The following is a 27,983-nucleotide window of genomic DNA, read 5'->3' as shown; positions in this document are numbered from 1 at the left end:
CTGTTCCCACTCACCTCAGGCCTCCAGCCGGGATTTCAAGTGCTCAGAGGCAAGCCCAGGCCTTCAGTGACAGGGCTTGCTGAGCTGGTGGAAGGCCACTGAGTGCAAAGGGCTACAGGTTTGAGTCTTGACTCTGCCATGGCCTGGCTGTGTGCTGGGGCCTTGACTTTCTCATCTGTGAAATGGGTCATACTCAGGAGGATTTGAAGAAATAATGATGTGAAGACTCAGGCTCAGCAATGGATAGGTATCTGCTAAGTCAGAGGATGGTAAAGGCAAATTTGAAGTTTCCAATGGGAACTGACCCCTCCAGACCCAACGCCAGGTCATGCCCCTGGAATGCTGAGGTTTGGTAGCCTGTGGACCTTTTAGATGGATAGTGAAGGAAGTTCTATCCTGTGGCGCCAAGCCTAGCCATGGCAGGAAGCAGGGCATGGAGCAGGGGGAGCTGGTGGAGACTGGGGGGCTGGTGTGGGGGGCTAGTGGGAGGAGCCTAAGGTATGTGTGGGCCATGGAGTTTGTAGGGTGGGGGCGGCTGTGGGGTTCTTGGAGGGCTGCAGGGGGGCTGGTGAACCTCAGAGACAGGCTGCAGAGGGTGGGGCCTAGGGGCCCCAGCAGGACAGTCCCTGGGAGAAATGTGAGGCTGAGGGCCCAGGGAGACAAGAGGAAACAGTGGCCTTTGAGTGGCCGTGGGAAGGGGCCACTTCTGGGCTGAGCAGAGACAAGCAACAGGTGGGTTTGGCCAGGCAGCTGGAGGCAGAGCCCAGGCACACCGTTCTCAGAGCCCCAGGAGGGTCTGGGGACCCCTCAGACAGGGAACTGGAAAAGGACAGGGTGGGAGTATAGTTTGAGAAGAGCCTCGCCCAGTGCTCAGTGTGGGCGGAAGGCTAGGGAGCGGGAGCACTCTCAGTCTGCAGGGCATCTGCAGCTACATCCTGGAGGCTGGAGCCTCTGCCCAGAGGCCCGGGCAGACCACTGGTGCCAGTCCCCATGACCCGCCTAGGCCAGGGACCTAGCTCCACCCCGTTACAATATACCCACCTGTACTGAGCATGTCACTTCTTCCCCTGAGCCTCAATTTCCTCTTCTGGTAAATAAGAAGATCCCTCAGTTCAAGAGTACACAAGGACTGAGGAGCCAATGTAAAGCAAGGGCCAGCCCAAATCCATACCCTCCTTGGTGTGGAGAGGGGCCCTCTCTGGGGCATGTACCCGAGGCAGTGGGCTTGGGCATTTGGTTTTCTCTGCAGGAAGACAAGCTCCCAAGTGCTGAAGGAGAAACTTAGGGGGTACTTTTCCTTGGGTGGGCCCAGAGGACATGGCTAGTCCAGTATTTAATGCCCCTTGGCCACCTGTAGGCCCTGGGGAGGAAAGAATGACGTCTTCACCCACCCACCTCACCCACTGTGAGAGTTCCAGTCTCGCCTCCTCCAACCTGGTCAGGAGGGGAAGCATTGTGCCAGAAGGTGGGGAGGATGCCAGCAGGTGCGAGGCCAGGCATCCAGGTGCTCAGGTCCATCAAGCTGTCCCCAAGAGAGGTCCCGGGGGCTCTAGGCTGTGTGAGGCCCTCTGGGGCATCAGCACCCTTGTTGGGAGTAGACTAGACCACACAGGCCCCAGGGCCCCGGGCCCTGTCACATCAAGCTCTTCAATCCCTGCCTGTAATCCCACCTCACACCACACACAGGAACATGGTCTTGCATACAACACAGGGAATAGGCTTCTACTAACACAGAGCCCTCCTGGTAACCTGGGCAGTCTTCTCCCAAGACGTCTGGGCATCAGCAGGGGCAGCTTCCAGAGCTGCAGGAGCCCTTAGACTGGCCTCAACATCGTTCTCGTTTACCAGATGAGCAACCGAGGCCAGAGTACTCTGGCCTGGTCTGGCCATTCATTCATGCAGTCAACATATATTTATTGAGCATCGACTCTGTGCCAGGCCCAGGGGGGCTCAGAGACGAATCATACACAGACCTCGCCCATGAGGCGCTCACAGCCTGGCAGGGCAGTTGGTCACATCAAAGGACACTCACGATACAGTGTGGTCAGTGTGGTGTTAGAGGTAGCACAGGTGACCAAGGGAGCACAGAGGAGGGGCCCCTGGCCCGGCCGGGGGTGGCAGGGAGGGCTTCCTGGAGGAGGTGACGCCTGAAGAGGGTTTTAGGAAGTGAGCAAGAGTTAGGGTGTGTGGCAGAGGGAGTGGCCTATGCAAAGAGGTTCGGGGTAAGAGACGGCACATCTGGGCAGCAGCTGGGAGTTAGGCAGGGGCCAGTCCAGGAAGGGCGTGGAATTAGCAGTGGACAGGGAGCTCTGGGGGGGGAGGGGGGAGGTGTGAAGCAGGTGGTGGTTGGCAGGGGGCCCACTGGGAGCCAGCGTGGAGGGTGCCCCCGAGGAAGGGGGCAGGGGAGCAGGGTGGGTGGCAGTGGGCTTGCAGAGGAGCGTGGGTGTGATGCCTTTGCCCGAGGAGTCCCATCCAGCCCAGGCCCGCTCAGCAGGGCGGCGGGGGTGCGGGCTGCCAGCCCCGGGGCAGCAGAGTACACAGCACAGGGTCCAGCGGCTTGAGCGTGGCCTGCTCCTGCAGCCCGTAACGCTGCCCGGGCACCAGCCGGAACTCGAGCCTCTGCAGCAGCTTGGCCATGACCACCTTCACCTCCATCTGTGTGCAGAAGTGAGGAAGGGCAGGAGGCACGGGGCGTGAATGTGCAGCAAACCCTGCAGCTGGCTGGCCCAGTCCCCAGCCCCCAGCCAGGGGTCCCAGAGCAGGGCTCTGAAATGCCTCCTGGCCCAGGACGAGACACCACCCCTGAAGTCAGCTCCGGGCAGAAGCCCCAGCCCTGGCCTCCTACCTGAGCAAACTGCTGCCCGATGCAGGAGCGTGGTCCCAGAGAGAAGGGGAAGTAGGTGAACCTCGGCCTGCAGGGAGAGAGGAGTCAGGAGGTGGCAGTCCTGTCACAGCTCCACCCCAGCGGTGACAAACCCATCCCTCGCTGATGCATGGCTGTGCACCAGGGCTGGGTTTTGCATACTGAAAACATCAACAGCTGGCTCCGTCAGGCTCTGCATCAGCATTTTCTCATGTTATCCTCCTCTGGAGCCTTCCAGAAGGAGCTGTTATTATCCCCAGTTCACAGAAGGAGGAACTAAGGAGCTCACGATCCTATGGCACTTCTGTGTTCAGCTGGTCACATGTCCAGTTCTGGGCAGAGTCTGGATGCAGGTGGCCTGTCCCTGGAGCCACCCCCCCCCCCACTGTACTTTCAGGCATTCACCCCCATAGCGAGCTGCCGACGGAGCCATCAGGATTCCCATTTCTCAGAGAGGACCGTCAAAGCAGGGGGAGTGCTGCGGTCCCTGGCCCGAGTCACAGGGCTTCCCAGTACAAGGGACGGGTTCTGAGCATGGGTGCAGAAACCAGTCTGAGCTGGCTTCAAGCCCCAGCTCTGCGGCTCCTGGCTGCATGCCCTTGGACAAGTTTCCTAACCTCTCTGAGCTGTGATTTTGTCTCCATTAAAGGGGGCGGAGTGCGGATCACAACTCCCTCACAGTGATCTGGAAGTCTATGTGGGCTCAGGGGTCAGAGCAGAGATCACTGGACATCCTTCTCCCACATGCACAGCTTGAAGAGAGACTTACTTGGGTGCTTTGGGGCTGAAGCGATCGGGGTTGAAAGTCAGTGGGTCCTCAAAGTACGTGTCCATACGCCCCATGACGTAGGTGCTGAACTGCGGGGCAGAGGATCCACTTGTCTCTGGTTCCAAAGATGAGCACCCTCACACCTCCCCGACCCGCTGCGGCCACCCAATGGAGTGACCAGGAGCAGAGGAGGCCCACCCCCCACTCTACTCCACCCACCCATCTGGGCCAGTGTGGGACTCCACTGGCTCCTGGAAAGTGCCTAAGAGGAAGGAGGGGGACAGCCCAGTGTGCCAACAAGGGCATCTGGCTGCTGCATCATCCCATGCTTGGCCCCGTGCAGTGGGGGGACTACAACTATCCCTATTTTACAGATGAGAAAACTGAGGCTGAGAGAGAGGTTCATGACTTGCCTAAAGTCAGCTGGCAAGTAAGTGGCCAAACTGAGATTCAAACTCAGGTCTGCTTCGAGAGCATCTTTCTCAAGATCTCTGAGAGCTGTTATTTGGCACAAGGCTTGCGTCTGGGGCGGGGGGGCTGAAGAGGGGTGAGGCAGAGGAGCCCAGGGGCCCACTAGCCTTTCAATGCATGCCACGTCACCTCCCTACTGGGGTTAATGTTCCATGCCCCTGGCCTCCATGGGCCATACATGCCCCCCATAACTTGGGCCCTGGGTCCCAACCTCTGCCTCATTACTCCTGCACAAAAGAGCTCCCTGAGCCCCCTCTGCCCCTGGTTCTCTGTGCTGAGAGTCCAGGGCATGCAGGGTGAAGGGAGGGCCTGGAACGAGGCTCTGAAAAGTGGGTGGAGGCATAAGGTGGAGAGGTGTCTGAGACCAGCGAAGGGCACCTACTGTGTGCTAGGGAATTTTGCCAGACACGTGACTACATTATTCTTCGACTCTTCTCAGTAAACTGTGACTCAGGGATCAGGCATCATCATCCCCATCTTACAAGGAGGGCACTGAGGCCCAGAGATGACCCAGCCTGCCAGAGCGGGGCTGGCATTGGAACCGGGGTCTGCCCACTCACGGCCCACACAGCTGTACACCTGCCCAGCCAGACGTGAGGGCATTCTAAAGCACCGCCTCGGTCACTCAGACAGGCGGGACTGGTGCAGGGGTGTTAATAAGAAAAAAAGGGAGCAGATAAACAGAATAAAGAACACACTCTGATATAAGCTGGAGAGGGTGTAGCAGAGTCCTGGGAAGCCCAGGTGGGGCAGGATGGGGGAGGGGGCTGCCTAATAGATAGAACCAGAAGCATGTCGCTTTCCTTTGTAAGTAAAAACGGGTCATGCCATGGGCTGAACTGTGTCCCCCTAAAATTCTGATGTTAAAGTCCTAACCTCAGAATGTGACTGTATTCCAAGATAGTCTCCTTAAAGAGATAATCAAGTTATAATGAGGTCATTAGGGTGGACCCTACTCCAGTCTGGCTCGTGTCCTTAGAAGAAGAGGAGATTAGGACAGACACACACAGAAGAGGTCTTGGGAGGGCACGGCGGGAAGGTGGCGTCTGCAAACCAAGGAGAGAGGCCTCAGGAGAACCCAACCCTGCCAGCACCTCGAGCTTGGGTCCCCAGCCTCTAGAACTGTAAGAAAGTACATGTCCACTGCTAAGCGCCCCATCTGTGGTGCTTTGTTCTGACAGCCCCAGGAAACAAAACCAGATCCCTACCTTACACTACACGCAAAGTCAACTCCGGGTGGATACAAACTTAACTTGCAAAAGAAAAGTGTGAAATTCTTAGAAGACAATGTAAGGGACCATGCTGACCTCAGGGTGGGGGCGGGGGGGGGTTCCCTAAGACAAGAGAAGGGACCACTGCAAACTTAAGAACTTGAGATCATTGAAAACGCTTTAACAAAGAGAATCCACAAACCTAAAGACGACATTTGCAACCCACATACCTGACAAAGGATTAACATATGAATTTTTAAAGAAGTGCTGCAGAGCGATGAGACAGCCCAGAAGGAGAAAAGTAGCACAGGGCTGCGAGCCTCACTAGGAAGTAACCAGGAAAGTGCAAATCAAGACCACAGGGAAGTACCTGCCTTGCACTTGTTCAATTGCAAAAAATAAGAAGCTGGGCCATACTAGGTGTTGGGGAGGATAAGGAACCCCGTTAGTGGGAACCCGGGTTGGCACAGGTGCTCTGGAAGACATTTTGGTGCTAGTTTACCAAGCTGATCATTCAGTTTTCCCACACCCCAGCCCTCCCGCCCCCGTCTGCACCGTCCACCGGTCACGCGGGCAGGAACAGTGGCAGCAGCACTCAGGAGAGCAGGAAACGGGGCAACTGTCGGCTGCCCACTGACCCAGAATTGAGAACGGGGTGGTGGTCTCCACATAGCAGAATATGATACAGCAGTGAACCGAGGGCCTCCAGTCACAAAGCAATCCTGGGACATATCACCTCTGGGCATACACACACGCGCGCGTGCGTGCACATGCACACGTGCACACGCACACGCACACACGCATACACAAAAAGGCGAGACGATGGCAAGCACAGAATTGAGGACAGTGATTGCTTCTGGAGGGAAGCTGGACGGTGACACATTTCTAGTTTGGGGGTGGGTTTCCAGGAGTCACTGTGCATGAAGGGATGCCCGATGAGGGAATAAATGAATGTATGTGTAAACAAAGAAACAAGTAGGGGCGCCCGGGTGGCTCAGTCGGTTGAGTCTGAATCTTGATTTTGGCTCAGGTCATGATCTCAGGGTCGTGAGATCGAGCCCCGCCTGGGCTCTGTGCTCAGCATGGAGCCTGCTTAAGATTCTTCTCTCCCTCTGCCTCTGCCCCTCCCCACCCCTCTGCTCACACTCTCGTGCTCTCTCTCTAAAAAAAAAAAAAAAGAGAGAGAGAAAGAAAGAAACAAGTAAAGGAGAGAAGGGAGGGAAAGTCACCCTCCGTGGGAGAAGGGGCTGTGGAGGGGAGACAGAAGGAATTGGACAGCCTGGGGTCAGCTGTGAAACTGGGCACATCTTGTATCTGCCCCCGGCCAGGTATGTGACCTCAGGAAAGTGACCTAACCTCTCTGAGCCTCAGTGTCCTCAGATGTAAACAGGGTGCCTCCTTTCCAGAATCATCCACTGTAACCTTACACCAGTGTGAAAGGGAAGAAAGACCTCACAGTGTCATAGTGCAACTTGAATGAGAAACCCCAGTGGTGACAACAGGGCTACGGACGTCCCGACCTCAGAGCTTGGTCACCCTGGGGGCAGGCAGGGAGGGCCCCCACACACCAGGAGCGGGGTGTTTCCGGGCACTCTGACCCCGTCAATCAAGGTCTCCTCCTCCAGCAGGCGAAAGGTGCCCCACGCCGGCGGGTACAGCCTCAGCGACTCTTTGAGAACCTACAGAAGCCACACGGGGAGACAAGGAGAGAAGTCAGGAGACCCCCCCAGAACGTGCCAGTGGTGTGCCCCAGACCCAACTTTGCTCCCACATCCAGGACCAGGTCCCAGACCCCCGCCAAGTTAGCCTCATCTTCTTGTCCAACCCCTCCTGTCACAGAAGGAGAAACTGAGGCCCAAAATAAGGGGGTTGTGCAGAACCACCATGATGGAGCCCGGACCAGGACCCAGGCCTCCCTCTGAACCAGGGCACCACCTTCCCAGAGGAGCCCTCCCCCAGCTCAAGCCAGGCCTCCTGCTGTGCTTTGTCGGGGACGGGAGGGGGCCGCTGAGTCTGGCCCCTGGTGGCCAGCTTGAGGCTCCTGGAAGTGCCCGGCCTCCCCCGGAAATGCAAACAGCGCCATTGGCCATTCGATCAAGGATCAAGGGCTGCTGGTCCGGGGAGTTGTTTTTTTTTTTTTTTTTTTTTTTAATATCCTGGGACATTCTCACGTGCAGTGAAGTTAGAGAACACCCGTACGAAAGAGTTCAGGGGGGCGGCAGGCCTGGCTTGACGAACCACCCACAAGCGCCCAGAAGCTTCTCTCCCGCCCCCACACCTGGGACAGGTACTGCAGTCTCCCCAGGTCGTCACAGTCCAGGTGCCTCTTAGAACCGATGACCTCGTCCACCTCCGCCTGCAGCCTGTCAGGGCAGACAAAGACAAGCTCGTCCCCAAGGACAGGTCGCCCCCTACTAGTTTTAGGAAGGAGGGATGGAGGGGAGCGTGGAGAGCCGCCTGGGGCACCCCATCGGTCGCACGCACGCACGCACGGCCCGCCGCGTTGTTGAAGACATCCAGGAACCCACGTCGCAACCGAGATGCCCGAGCGGTTGGCAATTATGTTCCGGGGCCTTACAATATTCCCCCTCCGGGCTTGCTGCTTGGAACCGGCTGCAGAAAATAACTGCACCACCGGACAAGCTCTCTGCGCCGAGCAGCCTGGCTCACAGCAGCCCACAGCGGGAAACAACGAGCAGCGCAGGGAGGCCGGCTGAGTAAGCCTTAAGACGGGCACCGTAGAAGAATATGCAGCACCGAAAGTGGATTTGGAGCACGTCACACCCACGAGGAACGTCGCACCAAGCGTTAGCAAGGCTGTGGAGCAAGCGGAACCCTTGTGCATTGTCCGTGGGAATGGAACCTGGTGCGGGTGTATATGGAAAATGGGATGGTGGTGCCTCAAAACATGAAATGTAGAATTACCAGATGCTCCAGCAATTCCACTCTGGGTGTGTGCGCCCCCACATTGAAAGTAGGGTCCCGTAGATACCGGTACACCCGAGTTCATAGCAGCATCATGCACAGTAGCCGAAGGCCAGAAGCAACCCCGGTGTCCATCACCACAGGAACAGATTAACAAAATGTGGTCTCTCCATGGGGCGCCTGGGTGGCTCAGTGGTCTAAGCATCTGCCTTCGGCTCAGGTCTTGATCCTGGGGTCCTGGGATCGAGCCCCATGTCAGGCTCCCTGCTCAGTGAGCAGTCTGCTTCTCCCTCTCTCTCTGCCTCTCCCCCTGCTCCTTCACTCTCTCTCATTCACTCTCACTCTCAAATAAATAAATAAAATCTTAAAAAAAAATGTGGCCTAACCATACGATGGAATATTATTCAGTCTTAAAAAGGAGGGAAGTCTTGACACCTGCTAAAACATGGATGGAACTTAAAGACATTATACTAAGTGAGATAAGCCAGACAAAAAGGTCAATTACTGTGTGATTCCTGTATGAGGTCCCTAGAGGAGTTAAATTCATAAAGACAGAGAGTAGAATGGGGGCTCTGAGGGGGGCCCAGGGGCTGAGGCGGTTGGGAAGCTAGTGTTTACTGGGGACGATGTCTGTTGCAATGATGAGAAAGTTCTGGAAATGGTGGTGGTGGTTGCACAGCCATGGGAATGTGCTTAATGCCACTGAACTATGCCCTTAAAAATGGTTAAAATGGCAAATTTTAGGGGCACCTGGGTGGCTCAGTCGTTAAGCGTCTGCCTTTGGCTCAGGTCACGATCCCAGGGTCCTGGGATCGAGCCCCGCATCGGGCTCCCTGCTCCACGGGAAGCCTCTTTCTCCCTCTCCCACTCCCCCTGCTTGTGTTCCCTCTCTCGCTGTGTCTCTCTCTGTCAAATAAATAAAATCTTAAAAAAAAAAAAAGGCAAATTTTATGCATGTATGTGTGTGTGTATATATCCACAATATAAAAAAGTGGATTTGGAAGAAGAGTTTACAATAAATAATGTGGGGCAATGTGATAAAACACACGGTGAAATTCAGTAGTTAATTGTGAACTGCCTCAAGGGGTGGGGCACCGTGGGTGGAATTATTATTATTATTAATTACTATTATTATTATAACTTTTCTGCCTTTTCCAAATTTTTATAAAGAGCATATTAGTATTATAGATGTATTTAAAACCCCAACCAGGCATCTTATACTTGCAAGCGATCATTCACGTCTGCCTGTGGACGCTGCTGATTAACAACTGTAATCAAGGATTTCCCCGCCTCTGGGGCTCCCGCCCCCACGCCTGTCGGGGTTTTCAGAGTGCTTTCACATTGGCGCAGTCAGTCTGTGCAATGGTCATCGAGGGAACCTGTTTGTATTTAAGGAAACCAATGGCCCAGCTCAAACGCCGTCTCCTGGGTACCCTCCTTTGTCTCGCCGGCCAAGGATAATCCCTTCCTCAATGCTGAGTTGGAGTTCTGTTCACTTCTCAGTGCCAGCCCCTGGCCAGGCACTGAGCACAGCGTGGGGAGGGAAAGAGCCATGGTCCCTGCTTTTTTGGAGCTTCTAGTTTCATGACTGAAACAGACTCAAAGCAAACCAGCCCTGGAGAAAAAGGCATTCATGAGCTGGGAAGAGCCTAGGAGGGGAAAACACAGAATAGCTACTTTAGGAGTGTGAGAAGGCTTCTGCAGGGTTGGACAAGGAGTTCTCCAAGAGAAAAGCAGGGAGAGGAGCTTCCAGAAGAGGGACTGGCATGTGCAAAGGCCCTGGGGTGAAGAGAAGCAGGACACACTGGAGGAGGCTCAGCCGTGGGAGGCGCAAGACATCAGACAATCCCTTCACCAGCTTCAAGGGGAGCCACTACCCCCCCACCAAGTCTCCCCATTCTGTACCTTGCCAAGATCTCAGGCTGGCGGGACAGCTCCATCACCGTGAATGCCAAATGATTGGCAGAGGTCTCATGGCCTGCGGGAAAGGAGAGCAGCAGTTCTACATGGGGCTACCGGGCTGCTGCTGGTCTGGCCCAGCTGCCTCCAAGACCCTGAGCCCATGGTGGCAGTTCAGGTCCTCACTTCTGCCCCCTGCAACTGAGCTGGGTGTCCAGATAGGAAGGAAATAGGCTGCCACCCACAGATCCCCTGTGCCAGCCAATGTAGTCCAATAAATGGCATTTGTCCCCATGCATCTGGTTTTTACACCCTAAAAGCTCCTTCTGGGGTGTCTGGGTGGCTTAGTTGGTTAAGCATCTGCCTTCAGCTTGGGTCATGATCCTAGGGTCCTGGGATCAAGCCCCGAGCTGGGCTCCCTGCTCAGTGGGGAGTCTGCTTCTTCCTCTCCCTCTGCTGCTCCCCCTGCTTGTGCTCTCTCTCTCAAATAAAGAAGTAAAATCTTAAAAAAAAAAATTTGATGAGCAAAGGAATGAAGTTGCCTGGCATGTCTTTTTGTGCTGGTCTAATGAAGGTCTCCTCATAAATGCTGAGGGGGTGGGGCCTTGAGTTCACATGGCCAAGCTCTCCTGAGCCCAAAAAGGCAGCTTCATGCCCCCTCACAGTGGCCAGCTCCAACACCAGGTCAGCGGCCACCGAGAAGACCTCCCGGACCTCCCTGAGCAGAGGGAGGCCTTCTGCTCCCCTATCCCAGCCCCTCACTTCCGCAGCAGAACTCCGCGCAGACAACCCGAAAAATCACCCAGAGTCAGGTCTGAGGGGATGCCTGGTTCCCACCATTTCTGCAAAGCCTTGGGCCCTTGGCCACCCCTGGAGCTACAAACCAGCAATGAAGAAGGTGACGAAGTTGTCCAGCAGGATCTCATCGTCCTGGGCCCCCTCTTCAGCTGAAAGACAAGGAGGGTCTCAGGGCCCAGCAGCAGACGCCTGCTACACTCATACCCCTTGTTCCCTTGCCCCGCGGCCCAGCGATGAAGCAAACGCCCTTCTCCCCGGAAGCCAGATAGAGACACCCGGAGTCAAGTGTGATCAGCCACCATGACAGGGGGCACCCCTGCCGCCCGGCCTTCCCAAGGCCCACGTGGGAGCCCTCGAACCTTTGAGGATCTGTGTGAGGATGTCGGCAGGGACGTCCTCCCCCCTCTTCAGGGCCTCCCGGCGGCACTGGACCCAGTCCTTGCCAACCTGGCGCAGAAAGCGGATGCTCTCCCGGATCTCCCGGACCTGCTTCCACTTCCCTGGCATAAACTGAATAAGAACTCCCGCTCAGGACGCCAAACGAGCACGCAGGTCAACCTCTCCCTCTCCCCCAGCTCCGAAACGACTTTAGAAACCCACAGCAGCACAGGCAAGCTGGGAGGTGGGAAGACTGCAAGAAAATTCTAGAAATATCTAGAAAAGATAAAGCAGTCAAGGAGATTTGACCAACATGGCAGGCTGAGCCCAAGCATTGGCTTCCCTTTCCTGTACCAAATCCCTAGATATGATGGGAAAGGTGCCTAGAAAATTAGAAGGGATCCCTGAAGGATGGAGGTGGCTAGGACTGCAAGGAAGGAGGAAACCACAGCCAGAGGGGAGGGAGGTAGAATCAACTGCAGAAAAGATGGGGTGGCATCAGGGGATCCCAAGCTCAGAGGCTGAAGTCCCACGGAACAGGAAGAGGCCCTGGGCATCTGTGGATCAACTCAAGTACCACCTCTCTCCCTTCTTCCTCCTTCATGCCTGGAACAAGGAGGTGATAGCTGGAGCTGCAGCAGCGATCTTATAACAATGAGGTGATACGCTGGAGACAGCAGAACAGAAAGACAAAAAATTCCAGGAACATCTGACATTGTGGCCCTAGCACAGCCCTCCTAGATTGCCAGCTTCAGGATGATTTTACATGAGAGGAAGATTAACTCCTAATTTACTTAAACCACTTTGATTTTGATTCTCTACGTTAGGTGATGTATGCAAATCCTAACTGATTCAGAAGTCACTTCAGTCATAACCAGAGCTCAAAACCCATTCTGAAAAAAGGTCACTGGAGGAGGTGCTCCAGCAAATTAGGACAACGCCAGCTCTGGTCACCGGAGGGGTGGGGGGGCAGTACCTTCGCCAGAGTGTTGCGCGATGCAGTAATCCCCTCCAGGATGAGTTTCACCTTCCGGGACAGAGGCTTCTGGGCACCCAGCAGCATGCCTGTCTCCATCCCAAAAGCTGCCTGGGGGAGAGAGAAGGGCGAGGTCTTCCCTGGGGGAATGGGAAGACTTGAAGACCCAGGGCAGAACCTGGCGCTGCTCAGCTAGAGACCCAGGCCCTGGGCTAAGGGTTTACATGCATTGTGTCATCGACTCCTTACAATGACCCATGACGATTCCAACCTCGTGGGATATGGTGAGGACTACGTAGCACGTAGTAGCGACTCCACAAACCTTGGCTTCCTTCCTTGACAAGATGCATTTCCCCAGAAATGCAGCCTTCCTTGGTGTCCCTTCTATACCCAGCCTGCCGCTGAATTACTGGGTGACAATGACCCTTCACTGTGTCTGCACTCCAGCCGCCTGAACTGCCCTTGCCCAGGCGTGGGGGTTATTGCACCACTGCTCAGCCTGCCAGGGTGCAGAGCCAAGCCAGACCCAGGGCAGGTGCTGAGGGGAGGTAGGTTTTGGGCTGGAAGGCAAGGAGACCTGAGATCCAGTCCAGCTTCTGCCACTGACCAGACACAGGCCAGTCCCCACACCTCTCACGGTCCATTCCCAGAGAATGAGTTAGTAGCTGTCATCTCGTACAAGTTTCTGTTGAATATTCAAGGAGATATGAAGTTCCCCATGCAGAGAAGGGGTTGATGTGTGGAGGACGAGGAGGCAGGTGGAGGAACGCAAGGAAAGGGAAGAGGGAGAGAAGAGCAGCCCTCTGACCCATGTCAGACCCCGCTCCCATGGCCCACCAGCCTCCCATCACCTTGGCCAGGATGTCCATGGTGGTGCAGGTCAGCATATCCTGCATGGACACCGGGGTCTGCCCATCTGCCTTGGCCTCCAGAATCTCCACCAGCTGCTCGGCTTTCTCGTTGAACGTTTCCATCAAGCTGACCAAGGAGCTGGGGAAACAGCATCCGTTGAAAGAGCCAAGAAATTGGAAAAAATTCAAATGTCTATCAACTGATGAATGGATAAGCAAAATGTGGTATGTCTAATACAATGGAATTTCATTTGATAATTAAAAAAGGAAATTCTGAAACATGCTTTGGCATGGATGAACCTCAAAAACCTTATGCTAAGTGAAAGAAGCCAGGCACAAAAAGAAATGTTGTATGATTCCATTTATAAGAAATGTCTGGAATACGAAAATCCATAGAGACAGAAAGTAGATTAGTGGTTGCCAGGTGCTGAGGCCACTGAAGGGAAACAGGGAGTGTCTGCTTTTTGGGGTGATGAAAGTATTCTAAAATGGATTGTGGTGATAGTTGTACAATCTTGTGAATATACTAAAACCCATTCAATTGTAAGTGATGAATTGTATGGTATGGAAACCATGCCTCAATAAAAGTTATTTAAAACATAAAATGTAACCAAAAGTGAAAACTATAATAAGGAAAATGAAAAGCCCAGAGGAGGAGTGATGAGGGGAGACCCCCACCCCCATTCATCACTGTCACTCAGCCCTTGATGTTCAGCCCCGTGTCCCTGGCAGCCTGCCTTGCTGTCTCTGACTACTAATGCCCTCACCTCTCACCCTTCAGCTGGGGTGAGGCTCCCTCCCGTGAAACTCAGCCCCCTTCCCAAGGCCTGCCATCTTGGATACACTCACCTGCGGCTGAAGGCCAGGTCCATGACCCTGCGCTGTTTATGCCAGCGCTCATAGTCACATTCGGACACCAAGCCTTGGCCAAACAGTCTGCGGGAGACAAATGTCTGATGTGAGCAACAGGGAGGGAAGGGGGACTGATGGTTTGATGGGGACAGGGTCACCTTTTGGGATGGTGGAAATGTTCTGGAACTACATAGTGGTGATGGTTATACCATCTTGTGAATGGACAAAATGTCACTGAACTGTAACTCCAACATGGTTAAAATGATGACTTTTGTGAATTTTACCATGATAAAAAATAAATAAGAAATGGGGTGATCATGTCCCCCACCCTTGCAACCCCTCCCCCTCCCCCTGCTATCCAGAGGGGAAAGAGGAGAAGGAAGGTGACAATGACAATAGCAGTGGCCACCATTTATGGGGCACCTGTTGCGTGCCTGATAGCCTGGGCCCGGGCCTTCATGCTATGCTCAATGCCCCGGGCCCCGCAGCCCTCTGCCTGCCGCCAGAGGCTTTCCCGGCCTCTACCCCAGCCCCTCCTCATGCCTTACCTCTCACCAAACACAGTCTGGATTGCGTGGTACATCTTGGAGTCCTTGTTGTACTTGGTGGACATCAGGAACTTCTAAACATCCCCAAAAAGCCAACATGAGCTCGTGCACCCGTGAGAGGCTGCAAAGGACTCAGCAGTTTTCTGGACTCTTGTGAAACAATGCCCCGACAGTCACCATTAACTGAGTCCCAGCTGTGGCGTGAGTACTTCACCCAGCACAATCTCACCTAACCCTCCAGAAACCCTGTCTTCAAGCAACAGCATCTTGTTTGGGGATGAGGAAAGCAGGGCACAGAGGGGCACAGTGATATCCTGTGGCCACACAGCTGGAGTGGTGCAGTGGGGGATCCTCACTTCAATGCCCACGCACGGACCTCACAGCACACCCACCACCTTCCAAAGCAGCAAGAACGAGGAAAGGCAGGTGCTGCTCTGAAACCAGAGTGGGGAAGAGGAGAAGCCCAGAGGGAGGGCTTCTGGGACACAGGAGAGACACTCGGCACAGATTCAGTATTGTTAGTGCCAACCCAGGCATGGAAGTCAAGGAAGGCTTCCTGGAGGAAGGATCAACTTGCCTCACCGCAAGCTGGATGGTAGCAATAATAACATTAGCTGACAGCTCTTGAGCCAGTATAGCCAAGGGGTTAACAGCTCAGCTGTGGAGTCAGCTGGCTTGATCCAGGCTCAGCATCTTCGCTCCACCACTTGCTAACTTTATGACCACAGGCAAGTTGCTCATCTCCTCTGCCTTCAGCTTCCTCATCTCACATGATGGGGATAAGAACAGTGCCTGCCTGGGAAGGTTGCTGTGAAGAGTAAATTTGTTCTACGTGAAGAGTCTGAGAACACTGAGACACAGCAGGTGCTCCGTGAATGTCAGGTGCACATCCGCATCCTATAGCTCACTTAGAGCCCAGTCAGCCCTAAGCTGGGGGTGCTATTTTTATGCTCATCTTACATATGATGAAGAAACTGAGATTTAAAATGCCCGAGGTCACACACACAGTGAATGGTGGACATAGGATTTGAATCCAGGCAATTTGCCGTGGGACAGAGGAAAGGGAGGGCTGTGATCCAGGCAGGAGAAGCCCAGGCCACATGTTGCCTTCAGGCAGAGTGAGAAGTGGAGAGGGGCAGCAAGGGGGCTGGATCCCAGAGGTCTGCCTTATAGTACAGTGAGCTTTACCCTGTGGGCACTGGGAAGCAGCAAGATGATATCTCTACTGTACATTAATCCAGGGGCTGCTGGGATCTGGGAACTGAGCCTGGGGCTCTAATATCAATTTTTCAGCTGAAAGGAAACCCCCAAAATGGCTCACTTTGGATCATGAGCCATATCCTAAGAACCCACCCCCACCCACTGTCATTTATAAACCAACTTCCGTTACTACCCACTACCTATCCCTATGACAATAAAGGCCCACCTCCCAGGTCCCTCTCAAACATCCCTAAATAGTCCAAGGTCTGTGCCAACCCTCCCAACCTAATCCCAGGAGTACCCACACTGAGGCACAACAGCCTCAACATAGGCTCCAATCAGGTGTCCCCATAGTCGGGGGTCCCCATGCCTGCTGTCCCTGGGAATGGGGATCCTTTGAAGGCCCAGTGACCTAGGTTCTGGGGACATGAGGGGTGCATGGGGCACCCTCAGCACCTTCGCTGCCTTCTCTGGTTGTCCACATTGACAGCACTCCTCTGCGCATTAAGGGACAACTGCTGGGGACTTGTCCTCTTGCCATAAGCAATAAAAAAAAAAAAAAAAAGGCAAAATGCATGAAATGTCTGTTTTCAGACACTAGACAACAGGAAGTGCTGGATTGTGAATCCTAAGAGAAGGAAAAGAAAAAAAAAGATGTGAGCCCTACAACCTAAGATTACTCCAGCTTTTTACAATTTCAGGATAAAGGCACTAGAAGATAAAACTCAAGTATATCCCAGCAGGCTTTCCAAGTTGATGAGACAGAAATCAGAGTCCAGACAGGCCAGAGGAGGCTAGAATTTGTAAGGCAGAGAACCTGAGGGGAGGGAGCTATGCATTGAAAGAGCTCCTGTGCAGAAATCTGCATAGGGATCCCCTACATCTTTGGATGAATACCAACCTGTGCATGCGTACAGTGAACACAAGACCGAGTTAAAAACTTCTAGGAAAAGGAGAATCACTGAGTAACTATAGGCTGAACAATTCTCAGAGCTTACGCAGGCCAAGAACTGTTCAAATTCCCACTGGCCCGAGTTAAACCTCAAACATAAGGGCTTTATGTGGTCCCCAGAAGAGTCACTCCTTAGTACTGGGGCTAAACTAGCTCTAGAGTAAAAGTTGACCCAAGACCAACCCTATAAAAGCCTTAAAGCAAACCTGGAAAGGCTCAAACTGATCCACAGGCAACTTTACCGTCTTCCAGAATGAATTCCAGCACCCTTTAAAGGAATGAAACAAAAGTGAGCACTCAACAATGTACAACTCACAATGCCCAGGGTCCAACATGCAATCACTAGACATGCCAAAGAGCAGAAAAATCTACCTATAACCAGGCCCAGAAATAACAGAGAGGATGGAGTTTGCAGACAGGAACTTTAACACATTTATTACAAATATTGCAAATATGCTCAAGGAACCCACGTATCCAAGAAGTTCAAAGACTCCTACGGAGCATTAACAAAAAGAAAAGTACACCAAGGCAGATCATAATCAAATTTCTGACACCAGTGATAAAGAGAAAGTCTTGAAAGTAGACAGAGATGAAGTAGTATATTATTTGAAGATAGACTGATATAAGGTAAAGATTATACTATAAATCCTAGGACAACCACTAAGAGAGAAAGAAAGAGAGCCAATAAGCAAATGGTGGAGATAAAATGGAATACTAAAACATACTCCATCCAAAAGAAGGCAAGAAAGGAGGAGGGGGGACAAACAACAGATAGGACAGAGAACAAAGAACAGTGAGATTTAAACCTCACCATATCAATAATTACATTAAATATAAATAACCTAAGTCCTTCAATTAAAAGGCAGAGATTGTCAGACTGTAAAACAGCAACACCCAACTATACGTTATCTATACAAAACCCACTTTAAATATAAAAACCCAAATGGGTTAAAAGTAAAAGGATGGCAAAAGATATACCATTCAACACTAAGCAGAAGACAGCTGGAGTGGCTACATTAATACTAGACTAAATGTCCTTCAAGAAATGGAATATTACCAAGGATAAAGGGGGACATTTCTAAAGATAAAGGGGTCAATTCATCACAAAGACATATCAATCCTAAATGTGTGCACACCTAATAATAGAACTTCAAAATATATGAATCAAAATTGATAGAAACAAAAGCAGAAATAGAAAAACCCATGATTGGGGTGCCTGGGTGGCTCAGTCATTAAGTGTCTGCCTTCAGCTCAGGTCATGATCCCAGGGTCCTGGGATCAAGTCCCGCATCGGGCTCCCTGCTCGGTGGGAGCCCTGTTTCTCCCTCTCCCACTCCCCTTGCTTGTGTTCCCTCTCTTGCTCTCTCTCTCTCTGTCAAATAAATAAATAAATAAAATCTCTAAAAAAAAAAAAAGAAAGAAAAACCCATGACTATGGTCAGAGTTTGACATTCCTCTCCAAGTAATTGTTAGAACAACTATACAGAAAATTAGATGAGGACTTAGAAGATTTGGCTAACACTATCAACCAACTCCTAACTGACATTTCTAAAACATTCCATTCAACAATCACCGAATATACATTCTTTTTAAGTGCTCATAAACATTCACCAAGATAGACCATATGGTAGGTCATAAAACAAGCTTCAATTTGTTTAGGTGGATTGAAATCATGAAGAGTATTTTCTCTGACCTCACGGAATTAAACTAGAAATCAATAATAAAAGATATTTGGAAATACCATAATATTTAGAAATTGAATAACATACATGTAAATAATCCATGAATCAAAGAGGAAATCACAAGGGAAGTTAGAAACTGTTTTGAACCAAATGAAAATAAAAACCAAACGCACATATTGAAATGTATGTTACATCTGTGCTATATATGAGATATATGGAGATATACGGAGATATCTGGAGATATATGAGATATATGGAGATATATGGAGATATCTGGAGATATATGAGATATATGGAGATATACGGAGATATCTGGAGATATATGAGATACATGGAGATATATGGCTGTAAGTGCTTATATTAGAAAAGAAGCAAGTATAAAATCAAGTCTCTAAACTCCCACCCTAAAAAATTTGCACAAGAACAAATTAAATCCAAAGTGAGTAGAGAAGGAAATAATAAAGAGCAGAAGTCAAGAAAATAGAAAATGGACAAACAATGGAGAAATCCATAAAACCAAAAGCTGGTTCTTTGAAAAGATACATAAAATTGATGAACATTTTGCTAGCCTGACTAAGAAAATAAGAGAAAACCTAAATTACTGTTTGCAGGAATGAAAGAAGGGATATCATCACAGAGCCAGTAGACATGAAAAAGTTAATCAATAAATATTACAGACAACTCTATACCAATAATTTTAACAATTAGACAAAATGGACAAATGCCTTGAAAGACATGAATTACCAAACCCAAGAAAAAAAGAAAGTTGGAATGGTCATAAATCAATTAAAGAAAGTGAGTAATTAAAACAAAACAAAAAGCACTTCCTTCAAAAAAAATGCCAGGCTCAGATGGCTTCACTGGTGAGTCCCACCAAACATTCAAGGAAGAAATAACACTACCCCATACAAACTCCCTCAGAAAACAGAGGAGAGGGGATCTTTCCTGACTCATCCTACAAGGTCTATTAAACTGATCCCCACACCAGACAAAGGCGTTATAAGAAAATAATAAATATAGAAACAAAAATTCTTAGCAGAAGATGAGCAAATTGTATCATGACCAGGAATGCAAGGTTGGTTTTAACACTTGAATATTATCAACCAATGCAATTCATCATATTAACATATATGGCTCAACTTTTCTCATTGAGCATCATGAAGTTCTTCATATATGGTTTTTGGTAGCATGCTTTAAAAATCTTAAACTGTGTCTATATTTGAAATTAAATTTAAAAAATTATTTTTAGCATCTTCTTAGAGACACCTGGTTGTTCAGCCTTTTCCCCTGATAGGGACCCTAAGTTGCATTTTCTCCTTCTCATGCCAAGAATCACCCTGCACGTCTGCTGAGTTCCCACTGTGAGAACGGAAGCACCATCATTCATTGAGCAATTGCTGTGTGCCAGGCTAGGTGGTTCACACATGTTATTTCAGCTTCATGCTGACAACCATCTGTCACAGAGGCATCATCCCTATTTTACAGATGAGGAAACAGAGGCCCAGAGTGATGGCAGAGCCACCAGACTTGAGCCCTGTTCAGCCAACTCCAAGGTAAATGATCGGATGGCCATTCTTAGTACCCACATGGCAGGTGCCATCCTGTACCTAGTATGGACTGATCGGAGCTCCCTGTCTGTTTCCTCATCTCTGACATGGGGGCTGATGAGAGTCTCTACCCCTGTGCGGATTAAATGGGTTAATAATCGTGAAGTACATAAAGAAATGCATGTTTAAGTATCTTTTGCCCCTTTGTTTGTAAATAAATATTTGTTTATATAAATATTTGTGAGATAAACCAATTGATCTTTATTCTCATGATAGCCCGGGGACAGAGGGGTTATGATCCCACCTTGAAGATGAAGGAACCAAGGCTGAGAGGTGAGTGAGCTAAATGTGTGTGCGCCGCCTGGGCCACACTCCCAAATGGTGGGTGGTCAGAGAGAAAGATGCCATTCGTCTCTGGATCCTTGGGAAACCAGCCCAAATGCTGGTGCCTCCGGGACATTTCTCCTACAGTCCCTTTGGCTGAGTTTCATGCCCCCAACTAGAGAAGGGAAAGTCCCTCCCCTTGGAATCCACTCTGCTTCCTACCTTGACCGATTCAGGGCTCGTGACAATGACAGAGGTTTTGTGGAAGACGTTGACCCGCACGACGGGGCCATACTTCTTAGCCCTGGAAACCAAAATGACCCAAAAGGAGGCTGTCAGCTTCGGGAGACGTGAATATCACCATCACCACCCGGCAGGAGGATCAGGGTGTCCCACCCCAGGACTCAATGCTGAGTCACACCCCCCACTGGGTCTCAGTTTCCACATCCATGAAATACGGTTGCTACACTCCTTTTCTGGGAATCAAGCCAGATGGTGTCTTTGAAAATGCTTTGGCAAGTGTAAAACACCGCATACACTGACTGTTAACCGAGTCACACCCCACACCCAGCTTACAGATGAAGACACTGAGGGTCAGAGTTTCTGATGGCTAGTCTCAGGTCACACAGCTGGAGAAAGGCAGAACTTGGCTCTGAGCCAGTCTCTTCTGCCTCTCCACTCAGAGGAGGAACTTTGGGGGTGGCAGTGACCTGGCCGGGGAGGGGGGACTGTGTGTGCTGGCCTGGGACATGGAGGGGGGGTGCCCTACGAGGGACCTGGGCTGGAGTAAGGGCAACAAATGACAACTAGGACCCACCAATCCAAAAACACATCTTGGAGCACGCGGCCACAAACCTCATCCTTTTTCCAAAAGTAGGGGAGGTGTCCTAGAAGGAAACTAGAAGAAACGGGAAACATTTAAGATCACCAGAAGTCACCATTAAAGAGCGCCCCCTTCCCCACAGGACCCCGTGAGGTTGGCGTTATTAAGCCCACTTTGCAGATGGGAAGACTGAGGCACGAGTAGGTATGGCGCTGGCTCAGGGGCACCCCGCGGTAAGAAAGCAGGCAGGACGCAAAGCCAGGTCTGGCCAGCTCCAGAAGTCTCCATAGAGGGGAGATGGAGAAGGATGAGACCATTTCCCTGGTGCAGAGGCTGGGGGCTGGCACATGGAAGGTGAACAATAATATTGTGTGCAATTACCTTGGAACATCCACTGAACGCTGGCTACATCCTGGGCACCATTCTACGCCTCATTCCATCTGACCTCCCCCACCGCCTGGAGGTAGGTATGTTGTTAACCTGTCTTATAGGTGGGGCAGCAGAGGCCAGAGAGATGGTCATCTGCCCACCACTGCACGGCTGGGACCAGGTCACCCCAAAGTCCTTCTCACGAGGGGATTGTTTTGTGATGCTAAGTCTGTGTAAGTTAAGTGTGTGTAAGTGTGTGTGTGTAAGTCTGGTGTGATCATCAGAATGTGAACAAGTCTGTCTGGCGTCACGTTGTGGCACCTTTTAAGGTATGTCCTATCCCCTGCATGACTTATTTCAGACAAGCTCACTGACTACACCATCTAGAATGGGTGACAAAACTGCCTGTGGGGTTTTCTGGGTCAGAGAACTCCAGGAGGGAGATAGCAACTAAACAAATAGGTAAGTAAATATTAAGTCGGAGAGCGATGGGAGAAAAAGCAGAGGGGTAGGTAATCAGAGGTGGGGATAGGAGGGGGGTTGCCATTTTCTAGAGGCAGGTCAGGAAATGTCCCTCTAAGAAGGTAACATATGAGCTGCCATAAGTGAAGGACTTGGCTGCCCAGGTATCTGGGGGAAGAGCATTCCCGGCAAAGGGAATAGCAGGTGCAAAGGTCCCGAGGTAGGAATGTGCTTGGTAAGTTCAAGGAACAGGGAGCAGGCGTTGAGGCCGGAGTAGAGTGTTTGAGGGAGATGTGGTACAGGATAGGTTCCCCGAGGTAGGGGGCAGATCACCAATAGCCTTGTGGACTATTGTCAAAACTTTTGCTTTGACCCTGAAATGGGGGACACTGGAGGGTTTTGAGCAGAGCAGAGACAGGGTCTCATGGGTTTTCAATGGCTTGCTCTCACAGCTGCTGTGCTGAGAGTAAATGGGATGGGTGGGGGGCAGGAATGGAGGCAGGGGCACCAGTGAGGGGCTGTGAAAGGGGATAAGGCTCAGACCGGTGCAGTCAAGAAGCCCGGTTTCTAGTGTACATTGTAGGAGGAGCCAAGCGGACTTGCTGTGTGTGTCGGTGTGAGAGTGGTGTCGAGGCTGACTCAAGTCTCCTGGGCTGCGTGTTGGAAGGATGAATGGGGCTGCCATTTACTAAGGTGAGGAGGACTGAGAAGGAGCTGGTGGGGGGCAGCAGACCCCATCGTGCCCACCTCTGCCCTTGTCCATGCAGGCAGTATTTGAGGGGCAGCAGGGAGGCTCTGGCTGGGGTTCCTGGCTCTGCCTGCAGGAAGGGTGGGCCAGAAGTTCCAGCTCAACACCCCCAGAGCAGCCTCCACCAATGACCCTGCGCCCTCCACCTGGGGGGGGGGGTCAGCTCTCGGAGCTCCCTGGGAGGTTGCACCTCAGTTGTTCCCAGAGGTAACTTGCTTTATTGGCTTTCTGACCTCCTCTCTCTATCCAATCCCCAACTCCCCCCAGGGATCACCCCGCACAAACCACTTATATTTCCATTCTTGTCTCAGGATCAGCCTCTGCGGACGACCTGAGACAAGTGGATTGATTTAGGAATTTGGCTTTGAACCTGTCAGGCTTGCAGAGGAAAGCTACTAAGGGAAGCAGGGGAGTACACACTTGAAGCCAGGCTAGAGATGTGAATGTGACAGTCCTCAGCAGAGAGGCAGTACTCACAGACCACAAGGGGTGAGTGTAGACAGAGAAGAGACCCAAGGACTGAGCCAGGAGGTCAGGCAGCAAAAGGACCACCAGCCAGGGACACTGAGCAGGAGAGGCTGGGGAGGCCGGAGGTGAGCAGCGGGGAGTGGAGTGGGACGCCTGCAGAGAGAGCAGGACAGGGGAGGGACAGGCACTCCCCCAGGCTGCCCTGGGGCCAGGCAAGACCGCGACTGAAGCGCTCTGGTGCGTGGGGCTGCAGGGAGGTCACTGGGACCTTGGCCAAAGCAGGGTGGGTGGAGAGGTGGGTGCCAGAGCCCGATGGGGTGGTGGGCCCAAGAGAGGAGGGGAAGGAGGAATGGGGGCCCAAAGATAGGCAGGCTTCTCAGGGGGGTGCTGAGGGGGTGCAGAGCCAGGGGGCGGCAGTTGGAGGGAATGGGAAGGGAAGAGACGGGTGTTTTTTGTTTTTTGTTTTTTTTTACAATGTGTTATATAAAAATGGGAATGATGCAGGAGACAAGGAAAACTGATGGCAGAGGAGGGGGGCGCACTGCTGGGGCCAGAGCTGCTGAACTAAGGGGACGGCTCTCCTTGGCCGCAAGCACTGCGGTCCCAGTGCAGGGAAGGGGGCAGCTGTGGCCCTACAGCCCTGGAAGGAAGTTCTCCCAGGCTGTTCCATTTACTCTGGGAAGTAGGAGGCAAGAATAAAGGCTGAGAGTGGGGATGGAGGGGGAGGTGACAGGGACTGAAGAGAAGCAAGAACACTTGGGGAGTAGGCGGGCAAACGCAAGAGGAAGTGCAGGGTGGCCGCCGGGCAGCCGAAGCCCACTCGGGGTGAGCGGCCTTGAACTTACACTGCTCCACCTGCAGAAAGATGGACCGTGGACATCACACATGACTGGCTGTATTTCCAGAATAATCTAGTATCCGTGGTGACTCCCCATTGCCGCACGTTTTGGGAGAATGTTCCGTTTTGAATCACCTGAGTGAGAACACAGTCTAGACCCTCCTCACCCTCCCAGGCCTGTCTGAGAGCCCCCACCATAAACACTGGGGCCCGCTACTATTTGGGGAAGAACGTGAGTGACACTTCAAGAAAGGCCAGGGGACAGAGTGGTGCGCGGTCCCCGCGGCCAGGCAGGAAAGGGAACTAAAACCCATTCCTTCCAGTTCCTGCAGGGGGCGCTGGGGAGGCAAAGGCAGAGCGGGAAGACCAGGTGTCGGAAGTGAACAGGTAAGGGATGGTAGAATTCCCAGACCGTAGACTACTGGGACTGGGCTGGGGGGCTGACAGAAGCAAGCCCCTGTTGGTAGACTGGATATGGCGGAGCAGCCCAGGGAGAGAGAGGAGGGTGAAAATCCCCCTCCCCTGCCCGGTCCGTAGCACGAGCCGTTTCCTATAACACTGTGGTTGGCACAGTGGCAATCCAAGGTTTCTTGAGGGCAGAGAAAGTCTTGGATGGTAAAGAAGGAGAGGCCATCTGGAGAGCCCACTGTGAGCAGCCACAGGGAGGAAGGGAGCCCACACGACGGCTGAGGTGTGGGTCGCTGCCAGGAGTGAGGGTAAGGGGTCATGACTGTGCCTCGTGCCAGTGGAATGGGGTGGTGAGTGCTCAGCTGGGTACCCAAAGTCCTTTGGATGCGCCACCCAACGGACCCAGCAAGGGGTCGCCACCATCGCCAGGAGCCAATGGGCAATTTGTTGAACAGACCCCACCTCGGGCAACCTGGCAAGTAGGAATGGGAGGAGGGAGCCCGGGCCACCCAGGAGCCCACTTGAGAAACTTATTCCAAAATAAATAAAAACTGGAAGAGAGAGGCTTTTTTGTTGTCAAGTTTACATTCATCCCACGCTACCAGGAGAATGGGGGCTGATGAGGAAGCTGAGAGCAGTGAGAGAAAAATGAAGAAACCACAAGTGTTTGTGTGGGATCCAAACGTGGGGTCTGAGTTTTCAGCTGCTACATGGATGGCTGCAGTAGGATGTTGTTTGTGGGGAACTCCAGGAGGACATCCTGGAGGAGAGGGCATCCTGGTGACTCCTGATGAATAAGGAGGAGGATGGGTGGGGGCAGGGGGAGCACAGCAGCTGCCCCTTGTAAGGCAGAAGGATCCTTGCCTGAAAGTTGGTAAAGCCTGGAAGCACCAAGGGGCAAATGTTACTACTAAGATGCGGTATGTACACTTCTTTGCCAACCATGGTGTTGCCAATCATGGTTTGAGGATCCAGGCTTTGAATACCAAAGCATCTGATCTGTGCTAGAAGAGGTTCCAGAACTTTCATTTAGTGCAGTTTTATATGTGACCACCAAACAACTGTTAATCCCAAATCTTTCTGCATATGCATCGTTCAGTTCACCTCCTTAGAATAAAGAGCCCAACTATAATTATATTTAATTATATAATTAAGTATTATATAATTAACCTCCTCCCACTCCTCCACCCACCCACACGCACCTGTAGGTCACACGTAGATTCTGCAGTGTAGGATTTGGGGGAGAATGCAGGCAAAAAGGAAAGAAATACAGACACATACTACTACATGATGAACCTGGAAAACATGATGCTCAGTGAAAGAAGCCAGCCACAAAAGGGCACATATTGTATGATTCCATTTATATGTAATGTGCAAAACAGACAAATCTAGAGACAGAAAACAGATTAGTGGTTGCCTAGGGCTGGGGGTGGGGGGTGAGGAGTAGGGGGAGATGAGAAGTGACAACTAATGGGTACTGGGTTTCTATCTGGAGTGATGGAAATATTCTGGAACCAGCAGTTAAGATTGAACAACTCTGTCACTATACTAAAAAGCACTGATTGTACACTTTAAAAGGGTAAATTTTATGGCATAATTTTATTTTTAAAATGCAACTTAAAAAAAAGAGATGGGCGAGGGGCAGAAAGGGGCTTGATTTAAGGTCTGCCTTCTCAAGACAAAGAGACTAGACCAGGTCTGCAGTGCTTGAAGCACGTGGGTTTACAAGAAGACCAAGTCATGATGAGACCCAGCAGAATGAGCACAAAGCTCATTCAACCCCAAGCTGTTGATGGCTGATTTGAAAAGTTGGAAGGGTGACAGTGTACCTAACAGAGCTGGTAGGCGATTTCCACCATCCACTTTGAATCACTGTTTATCGAGTGTCTACTATGCACGTACCAGCTGCACGTGCCAGATGTCAGGGACCTAGCAGTGAACAAGACAGACACAGGCCTATGGGAAAGACAGACACTTAACAAGAGGTTGCACAAATAATTACCCAACTCTTACAATGACATAGAGTTTACAAAATGAGCATGATATATTCGGGCATGGAAGCAGGTGGGACCTCCCTGAGGAGTTAGCATTGAATCCAAGCCTGGAAGGTGAGGGGAAGAACCATCTCGGTGGCGTGGAAGACAGGGCTGCTAAGCATGGGAAAAGGAAGACCCCAAGGTGGGCGAGGGCACCTGGGAAGACAGGGAGCCAGCAGGGAGAACAATCGCCTCCCTGCGTCAACAGCCACAGAGATCTTTCCCAAATCCACCAAACAGGGATTCAGGCTTCCAATGCCAGGTCATCTGGCTTGGGCTGGAGGTGGGCACCTTCCAGAATGTTCATGTCCTGAGATTTTAAAAAGTGTGTCTAATACCATTGTTTATTCATTCATTCAACAAATATTTATTGAGCATCTGTAATGTGCCAGGTGCTGGGGATACACGAGCGAACACACAGCATCCCTGCCCTCCCGGGGCTCACATTCTAAAGGGGGGAGACAGAGACAGTCAACAGGTGAACAGACAGTCAACAAGTGAACAGAAGGTAACTTCAGGGGTGATGGCCCCTTAGGAGTTAGGGGCTATGTGGGCTTTACAGAGGGTAGATGGGGAACAGCAAGACCCTGGAGCTGCAGGAGGGGGGTTGCAGAAAGACGGGGCACAGCAGTGAGCAAGCAAGGGGGGGGGATGAGAACAGTACAAAGTGGATTCTGAGAGCTCAGCAGGGGCCTTGCTGGCCACAGAGTGGACTCAATCTAGAATTAGATTTCCTTCTAAAGTGACGGGAAGCTTTTAGAGCAGAGAAATGACACATTTGATTTAGCTTCAGAAAGGTAAGCTTCTGGTGTGTGGGGAGGTAAGTTGGGTGGGGGTGGGGGGCAAGGATGGAATGGAAGTACTAAGGAGAAGACAAAAAGGATATACCAGGACAGAAATACAAAGGGGAATGTGACCAAAGTAGAGTGTGTTGTAATCCAGGTTGAGTGACCCCGTTCCAAGTCTCAAAGTTAAGAGTGCCCACTTTAGAGCCAAGGCTGACCCGGGCTTAAATCTAGGCTTACCAACTGTGTGACCTTGGGCAGGTGACTTTGCCTCTGCGCGCCTCAGTCTCCTCGTCTGAACGATGGGGTAACAATAGCGCCTACCTAACAGGGTTGTCGCTGCCATCACGTTTGTGGGGCCCAGCAGAGCGCGGTGGGCGCCGAGCAGCTGCTGCGGCTGTGAGTAATTTGTTACTAAGAATAGTTAGCGCCCCTCTCCCGGCCGCCCTCTCCAAGCGGCCACGCGCAATGGCGAGGCTGGACCCCCGGCCCCGACGCCGGCTTGGACGCGGTCCCCCGGCCCCCCATTCGAGCGCCCCATCCAGGCCCCCGCCCCCACCCCCCGCTCACCTGGGCCGCGGCGGCCCGGGGATGTGCTCGTAGCGGCTGCGAGCGCGGTGCACGAAGGTGCAGCAGAGGCCGAAGGCGACCAGGACGGCGCTGCCGAGCAGCAGCAGCCCGGGGCTCATGGCTCCCGGGCAGGCTAGGTAGGCCAGGGTCGGGGCCGGGCACCGAGGGGGCGGGAGGCCGCGAGCCGACTCAGCTGTCAGCGCCGCGCGCCGCCTCGGCCCCAGGCCCGG

At 52.0% G+C, this 27,983-nt stretch overlaps 1 protein-coding gene across 2 annotated transcripts; it reads right to left on the bottom strand.

Annotated features, from left to right (window-relative positions):
- Positions 1-1,897: 1,897 nt before the first annotated feature.
- Positions 1,898-27,983, bottom strand: CYP46A1 (cytochrome P450 family 46 subfamily A member 1). 2 transcript variants are annotated; one of them, XM_036065385.2, is made up of 15 exons: positions 27,754-27,983; positions 21,064-21,144; positions 20,469-20,550; positions 14,542-14,615; positions 13,991-14,077; positions 13,142-13,280; positions 12,291-12,401; positions 11,296-11,446; positions 11,023-11,085; positions 10,145-10,217; positions 7,593-7,677; positions 6,883-6,993; positions 3,633-3,721; positions 2,846-2,912; positions 1,898-2,655 (listed from the first exon to the last, which is right to left on the bottom strand). In XM_036065385.2, exons 1-15 carry the CDS (start codon positions 27,870-27,872, stop codon positions 2,488-2,490), a joined length of 1,500 nt encoding a protein of 499 aa, XP_035921278.1. In that variant the 5' UTR covers positions 27,873-27,983; the 3' UTR covers positions 1,898-2,487. The 2 variants fall into 2 exon arrangements, with proteins under 2 accessions (XP_035921278.1, XP_077910337.1); XM_078054211.1 differs by lacking the exons at positions 21,064-21,144; positions 27,754-27,983 and adding an exon at positions 16,900-16,961.

This window comes from Halichoerus grypus, chromosome 8 (genome assembly GCF_964656455.1).
Source record: "Halichoerus grypus chromosome 8, mHalGry1.hap1.1, whole genome shotgun sequence".
In the NCBI taxonomy this organism is placed as follows: Eukaryota; Metazoa; Chordata; class Mammalia; order Carnivora; family Phocidae; genus Halichoerus; species Halichoerus grypus.
Note: the sequence above shows the minus strand (reverse complement) of the source record. Positions and strands in the feature narration are given on the sequence as shown.